This window comes from Mus pahari, chromosome 1, assembly GCF_900095145.1.
Source record: "Mus pahari chromosome 1, PAHARI_EIJ_v1.1, whole genome shotgun sequence".
Classification (NCBI taxonomy): Eukaryota; Metazoa; Chordata; class Mammalia; order Rodentia; family Muridae; genus Mus; species Mus pahari.
In genome coordinates, this window is record NC_034590.1 from 170,106,119 (window position 1) to 170,114,630 (window position 8,512).

Genomic DNA, 8,512 nt, shown 5'->3' on the forward strand with positions numbered 1-8,512 from the left:
GCACTGTGCTTAATTTTAAGAGACAGTTGTTTACAATGCACCATCCTTAATTTTAAGAGACAGTTACATTTACAAAACCTAAAAACACTCAAAAGACCCTGTACTGGTCTAAGCATGTAAAATCACACACGGGGATGATAAACACCCCATTCAGAACAACAGCTGCTTAGGGAGCTGGCCATGGTGTGAGGAGGCAGCTGCAGGGTGGCACCATGGGCAGTTTTATCATGGCTGTGCTGGCCGGCTCTGAGGTAGACTGAGCAGATGTCTGTAAGCTCACTTTTTTCTGCTTGATCACTTTCCAGATGTCTAAAACAGTGACAATAAAAGCAACCTCTGAATTATCTTCCAGTAATACCCCTAAGGCTGGGTGAATAGTAACAGAAAATGTTCCCTTTTCCTTTCCTGTACTTTCATTCAAGAAGAAAACTACTTCTGGTAGTTCTGAACACAGCCCTGTATTCACCTCCAGAGAGTCCATGAACTGGTTTCTCTTGATATCTCTCTCTCTCTCTCTCTCCACAAAGTCCAAGAGGGAAGTCCCTCCAAGGTTGCCTCCATTTCCCCATCATTATTATGTTTAGGTGAAACAAAGCAACAGCAGTTGGGGCTGGAGGCTGGAGAGCGTGGCTGCCCAGCCTTTGTATGGGACAGCCTTCAGGAACTGACAAAGGATGGAGCTGAGCATGAGGGAACTGACCAGTGAGGCTCCTCACTGATGAGCCTCTTAAGTAAGCTAGCTGGGGTTTCTGCAATGCAGGCATACACTGGTTGGGAAGCTCTGGGCCACAGAATCCGAGACCCATGGACACAAGTTAAAACAAGGTTGTAAAGGCAGATACTTGAAACTTTGTTACAAATAAAAGGTAACAGAGCTGTCCCGAGCTTACAGGCAATTCAAGAGAAGATTCTCCCATATCAACCCTGGAATCTTTCCTCCACTAACCCTTTCTGTTCTGTGGGAGGGACACACAGTGATGGCCCATCCCCCAGTGAGCTGCCTGTTCACCAAAGGCTAGCTACTCTCATTTTTCTTCACCAGGGTAATAGAGTGTGTGACCTGAGACAGGAGTTACCACATCAGACTAAGCAGCATGGACCGCACACACCAGTGGTGCCTGATGTCTGATTGGCTAACCTAGGAAGTGATGCATGGTCACATCTTGCTCTCCGAATGACCAAAATGGGAGGGAGGGTAAAATGAGACCTAACACATGATGCTTGCAGTGAAAATTCTGGTTTCTTAAAAAACCCACCTATGTTACTCGGATGCGTTTTTGTTTTAATCCCAGGTGTGGGATAAGAGGCTGCTTCACAGCAGGTGATTATGATTTGCCTCATGCTCTAGCAGGGGTGAGATTTTTGGCAGCTGCAGATTGTTTAATTCTGGAGATTCTGGAGAGAGTATATATGGGAGAGCTCCTAAGAAGGAGGAGGCAGCTTCTGCTCCCACCTGCTGCTCCTGGTGGCTGCTTTTGTGATTTGTCAAGTATGAGCATGAGCAAAGAGACAAGAAGTTAGAGATATTCTGATGACAAGGGGTAGACTGGACCCAAGGAACCCAATGCCCCTAATCATCAGGAAGAAGTCCAAAGAGGTCTAGACTCCTTTCCCCTCTAACCTTTCTCTTCCCTACCTAGTTTTGGGGGTAGGAAGGAATTGGGGTGGAATAAGGTTTAGAAGGGAGGTAGATGTATAAGAACCCAATAAAATAGTTTTAAAAAATGCTAACAGGTGCTAGTATCAAAAGTTAGCTGTTAATAGCATCTTTGTAACTTAGCCAACCCAAATGAGCTGTAAGTTTAAACGCCAAAGGTTTGGCCCTTCAGGCACTAAGACGCCTACCTCCTCCATCACCTCCCCAAGTTTGCTCTTGAGGTTTTCCAGCTCAATGGCTAACACCTTCTTTTCTTCTTGAACAGACACAATTTGATCTCGAAGTTCTGTAATTTTAAAGGAAGGAAATTAAAATAAACATTATTTTACTCTTTAATTATGAAACAAAATAATAGGTTTTCTTACAATGTTTTCATTCTTTTGTTTTGGTAGACCCTCCCCACCATTCCCCTCCCCTCCTCATTCCTCTCTTGAACTCTTCAATCCCCAGCACTCCCCCTGAGCCTTTCAGCCTCCCTCCTCTTCCTTAAAACTTCATTTCCCACTCATGGACCTTTTTAACTTTATGCCTACTGACTTACATTCACTCCTCTACAAATACTCCAAGATAAAAACAAGATGCTACTATCTACAAATGATACAGAACACATGGTATTTGTCTTTCTGAACCTTACCTCACTTAAGGTAACATTTCCTACAAGTTCCAATAATTCATTTTCCTTTCTGTTGCTGTGTGTACATGTGCTCATGTTCATGAATGTGACTGCAAGTATGTTTGTGTTGGCATACATGTAGAAAGCAGGACAGTTGGGTGAGGTTCTTACCTTCCGACCTGTTTGAGCCAAGGCTTATTGCTGCCCCCCACCCCCCGAGTATGTCAGGCTAGATGGCCCATGAGCTTCTGGGAACTTACCTGTCTCTGACTCTAATGTCCTAGGAGTGCTGAGGTTATAGACATATACTATCCTGTCCATCTTGGCATGGGTTGGGAGATCCAAACTCAGGTCCTCACACTCGCACAGCAAGCACATTACCCACTAGCCATTGCTTCAGCTATTAAGTAAAATTTCCTTTACAGTAGAATAAAATTCCGCTGTGTATGTATCACATTGTTATTATCTGTACATCTTTGATGGACAGCTAATTCCATATCCTTGCTGTTGTGAATACAGCAGCAGTAGGCATAGATATGCAAGTCTCTGTGATGGAATCAGGGTCCTTTGGTATGTGTGTAACTGTGTCACTTGGTAGTTCTTGTATGTATGTATGTATGTATGTATGCATACATGTATTTAAAGATTTATTTATTTAATGTGTGTGAGTACACTGTTGCTATCTTCAGACACACAAGAAGAGGGCATTGGGATCCCATTGAAGATGGTTGTGAGCCAACATGTGGTTTCTGGGAATTGAACTCAGGACCTCTGGAAGAGTAGTCAGTGCTCTTAACCACTGAGTCATCTCTCCAACCCCCTCTACCTGGTAATTCTATTTTATTTTGGAAAACAAAACCTGCACTATACCCTGAACTGATTTCCATGATGGTTGCATCTGAAATAAGTTTATTCTTAAAAGAAAACATGGATCTGATCAAAAGAACTAAAAATACAGTTTGTATTCAGTGTTATCTGACAATTAAGGAGAGGGGCAAACTAAAGCCAAGGACCATGAGAATGTCACATGAAGACCCACCCAGTCACACAGAAACTGACACTGCACATGTTCAATAATGCCACTGTGTTAAAGGGACCAAACTGAATTTTCTTTGCACTCTATCCAAACATCACATGTTAAAGAAACTGTCTGGCATTTTAGAAGTAAAAGAATCTATAGGCAGAGACAAGTTAAGGCACTTCACCAATTTTTCTTTCATGATGGCCACAAGCTCTCTTCACAGCACAACATAAACCGATGGGTGGGTAGCTAATAACCCAGAGATTCCGAGTTTAAGAAAACAGGAATCTAAAAAAAAAAAAAAAAAAAAAAAAAAAAAAAAAAAAAAAAAAAAAAAAAGATAACAGGAATCTTAATGTGGGAAACTAAAGAAGCCGTTTCCTCTCCAGAGCTGTGGGTGTTCTGTTTATTCATTTATTTTTATTACTTATTATTATGACTTAAGGAAAATGTGTTACCAGGCTGAAAGGGTACCATGTGACTGTGGTGTTTAAAGTGCCCACTGACTAACACAGACTTCTTAAGCTTCTGCTCAGCCTACTGCTTTGCCTGGTTTTGTTTTTAAATGCTTTTCAATTCTTACCCTTCTCCAAGAGCAAGGAAAATCCCATGACATCATTATGAATACGTTTAATTTTTTTTTTCATGAACTCAGCTTGAAGTTCTGAGATTTGGCTCTAAGTTACTTTCTCCACCAGCTGACTAATTCCAGGAAGAAGAACATGAGACCATATTGTTCAAGTGCTCCCAGAAGGGAGAACTATGAACAGAGGGAGACCTTGATGCCCCCATTACTCCCAACCAGCGCCCTCTATTTTGTCTTAACATAAGGGGTCGAGGACTGAGATCAGGGAGCATCTTCCATCTAAAATCTTATCTCACAGGCAAAACAATAAGCATGACTTTTGAACATGAACCAAGCTGCACGTGTTATTGAACCTATAACAGAAACCTAATTAAATACAGGGTATTGGCTGAACACATACACAATTTTTGTGCTGGGGATTAAATCTTGGTCTTTACATATGATAAGCTCTCTTTATACCTGGCTCTACCACCAGTCAAGTCAGAGACGGTTTTAACTACACTTATTCTTCATTCAGCAAAAGTGTCTTAACGCTGTACACATGTGGTACACACACATACATGCAAGCGAGACACTCAAATATTTAAAATAAAACAAATCTAAATTTAAAAAAAAATCATGATATAAACTCTTAAGGTTATGGTAACTTCCCATTTCTAACCAGGCCACACTTCTGAAGTGTGGCCTCATTCCAAACAAGAAAGCAACCCACAAAGGAAGGAGGAGATGCTGCTGTGATTCTCACTCAGACCGTTTCCCCTGACTGCCCTGGCTAATGAAGTCAGAAACATTGCTCCTGGGACCCAGTAATCAGTATTCTCAAAATTCTTTCAGTGTGTGTGCACGGTGGTGCACATGTATGTATAGGCACATATGCATGCATACATGTATGTAAAGGCCCAAGGAAGAAGTCCGTTGTCCTGCTCTGTCCTTTTGTACCTTCCCTCCTCAAGACAGGGTTTTGTGTTAAACCTAGAGTTTGCTGGTGTTCTGTCTGGAGTGGCTACAAGCTGAGTCCTTCCTGTGGTCGTGCCCCCACTTCCCGACCCCTGTTCTGGTATTACAGGCATGTATATCCATGCAGGTGTTGATGTGGGTGCTGGGGATTCAAATTCAATACCTCATCATTGCTCAGCAACTGCTTTTACTCACTGAACCATCTCCCTAGTCCCATGTATTTTCAAAACTCCTCATGGAATTCTGATGTGCCATCGGGGACAGGAAGCCCTGTGCTGGCAGAAACCATACTCAGTTGCAACACTGGAATCCCACCTTTGATTTGCTTCTGACACTGAACAGACACACAGGTCTCTGCCGCGGCATCTGTGTCGGTGGCTGGATCATCATCATCAATGTTTATCTCCTCTGTTATTACATCTGGCCCCAGTTTGGCCATGTATAGCATGCTGATTCTTTTCAGTGTTTTATTTTCTTTATTTAGCTAAAAGTAACATAGGAAAAAATGGTTATTTTATCAACCAGTCAAATGAGTATCTTCGATTTTAAAACAATAAATGAATTAAGTGTATTTTTGTCTTACATACTCATTAACATTCACAGTAGGATGTAACAGGTAGACTCATTCAATGAATAAATTACTCTCATGCTTTAATATTAAGTTTATTACTTTAAGTGATGCCTCATCCTGAATTACAGCAGCAGCAAGTAGAAATGCTGGTTATAAACTTTTAAGAAATACAAGGAATTCCAGGGCTGATGAGGTAGTTTAAACCCGAGGACATAAGTTCACAGAACTCACCGAGGGAAAAAAAAAAAAAAAAAAAAGAGAACCAAAAAGTCATGCTCTGACACCCACAGAAGTCTACGTAGCAGGAATGCACCTACATTCATAGCATGTGCACACACACTCATACTCTCTCTCTTGCACACACACGAGTGTGTGCGCAGCGCGCGTGCGCGCGCGCGCGCGCGCACACACACACACACACTGTGCAAAGACGTCACTGGCCACAACTAATCAGCCAGAATTAATGCATATGACCACATTTAGCCAATCAGAAGAGTTTGGCCAATGGAAGAAAGTTTCTGCATGCCTAGCCATGAGAGGTGATGTCAGTGTCAACCCCCCCCCCCCCCCGCTACAGGACTGAGAGTAGAAGGGATTCTGCAGTAAAAAACCAAAGCAAACGCCATGCAGAGAGAGGTAGAAACAACAGAGAAAAGAGCCCAGAGCCCCAGACCATTCTCATCTGTTGAAAGAAAAATACAGAATTTATACAAATGAAATCTCAGTGCATATTTGTAGAGCTCAAATGTTAGAGAAGGGACTTCATTACTGTTGTCTTGTTAAGAGGTAATCCTGCGCTGCTCTTCTGAAATGTCTCTCAATCATAAGGCAAGAGCAAACCTGCCTTCACTCTACACTAGCTGAACTCATTACCATATACAAATTTACATAGTGGCTACACCAGCAGGGCACACGAAGAAAGGAGTAAACTAGATAGCCTTGGATCCTATGGCTTCAAGTACATGGTCACTTACCAATCTAACCTGCACATTTTAGCGAAGCGGAGGAGCTGTACTTGGAAGAAAATGATGAGGTCAAATCAAAGCACAAGAATATACCATTTGAATTTTATTTTTTAAAATTTTGTTTGTATCTGTGTAGGGGATGTACCTAGGAGCAAACGTTCCCACAAAGGCCATAAGAAGGTACCTGATGCTCTGCAACTGAGGTTCTTTAAGAGCTTCTGAATGTGGGTGCTGGGAACTGAACTCAGGTCCTCTGCAAGAGCAGCACACACTTAAACACCGAACCATCTCTCTAGCTCCCCCAATTACACTTTTTTTTGGGGGGGTCTGTTTTTTTCAAGTGCCAAGAGTTTATTATACATCGTCAAAACCAAAGTATATATCTACTTTACAAAAGACTTCTTACAGATCAGGAGACAAACGGTGTATACTAAGGATTCCATTGTAAGAATGGGTTAAGGGTTTAGCACAGTGATGGATGAACAGAAATAGATCCATCCATCACCCAAAGTTCTGCAACATACTAATACTTACACCACAGTGCAGCTATGGGAGAGATGGATTGGTGGGTAAAGTGTCTGCGATAAAAGCATAAAGACCTGAGTTTGGATCCTCAGCACCTGTGTAAAACACCAGGAATAGTAGAACTAGACTGTGACCCCAGTCCCAGGGATGTAGAGACAAGTGGGTCCCAGGGACTTGTGAGCCAGCCAACTTATCTGCAGCATACTTCAGGTTCAGCTAGAGACCCTGTTCCTAAATATCAGGTAGAGAGTCAGAGGAAGATGCTCAAAGTTGAGATGACCTCTGGGCATGTATGTGTGTATACATGCACACACACCTCTATATACATGTATACACACATACACATGTACATATACACATATTCACAAGCACACACATATAGACAAACTCACAAATACACACACACACACACACACACACTACAAACGGGTAAAAGAGACAAAATAACTTTTAAAGAAGGCAATGTTTGGACCAACATTAAAAGTATCATGAAGAGTCACCCCACACACCATTCTCTACTCTAACCACTGTCCACCTTGTCACCTAAGGTGACCGAGAGCAGAACTAACGTGCTCAGAGTCACACATGCCCCAAATAACACAATTAAAAATAAAATGTGCAAATGTGCAAGTGCTGACCCTAAGCCCTTGCTTTCCCTAAACTACCAATCCTAAGAGGCAGGGTGTCTTCATCTGGATGGATATAATGTTGACACAGTCTTGGGCGCTAGATTCAGTGAAACCAACCTGGAAAAAAATACATTGTTTCTCTGCTCATCCTAGAAGAAGGAAAGGGAAGGAAAGGAGCATCCAGTATATAGGACTGAAAAACTCCAGGGATCATAGGCAGGGCAAGCAGTGTGAGCACGCCCATGCTATCAAAGCAGTGCCCCCTAATGCTATGCATGCATCAGACAAGAAACAGGAAAGAAGTTCACTTGGAAATTCATATTCTTAGTTAGGTTCTGATTCAGTATCTTATGAGTTTTAGTGCAGTGTCATTCTGTACACAATTAAGCACATTCCATTAGCAAGTAAATTGCTAATGTATATGGATTAAATACATTTATTTATTTGTCTATTTGTTAACAGTAAAACTCAGTCACATCCAAAGAAATACTTTGGAGGTGGGAGATATCAAGAGTAGGGGCGAACACAACCAGCATTACTAATGAAATTTGGCTGGAAATTGCTGTAATCCATTTTTCTGATGGACGCTTTTTACCCAAAATACGTAAGACAGAGATAAAAACATTCTTTAATAATAATGTAATTCTGATGAGGCAGAATATAGAAAATTACACACTTGGTAAAATCATCAGCTAGAGGCAATCAGCGGCGCGCTGGAGGTCACCTTCCACATGCCCTCCTCTGCTTTCATAAATAACCACCTGAAATGAAGGGCTCGGGCTGACTCTTTTATCAGACTCCAGCAGAAAATGTCTGTGTTCTTGTGGGAAACTATAGTGTAACATCAACCCTGGGGAATACTGTTCCAGGTCAAATGGGTACAAATGATGGGAACACACACACACACACAGAGAGAGAGAGAGAGAGAGAGAGAGAGAGAGAGAGAGAGAGAGAGACAGAGACAGAGAGACAGAGACAGAGAGAGACA

The 8,512-nt window shown here is 42.0% G+C and overlaps 1 protein-coding gene across 2 annotated transcripts in view; it reads right to left on the bottom strand.

Annotated features, from left to right (window-relative positions):
• Shtn1 (shootin 1) overlaps positions 1-8,512 on the bottom strand; it is a 100,067-nt gene that overhangs the window by 57,112 nt on the left and 34,443 nt on the right. For both annotated transcript variants that reach the window (XM_021197493.1, XM_021197502.1), the window contains exons 5-6: positions 5,150-5,318; positions 1,846-1,943 (exon numbers count right to left, since the gene is read on the bottom strand). In XM_021197493.1, the coding sequence (XP_021053152.1) occupies positions 1,846-1,943; positions 5,150-5,318 (267 nt within the window). The remainder of the gene's footprint in view (positions 1-1,845; positions 1,944-5,149; positions 5,319-8,512) is intronic.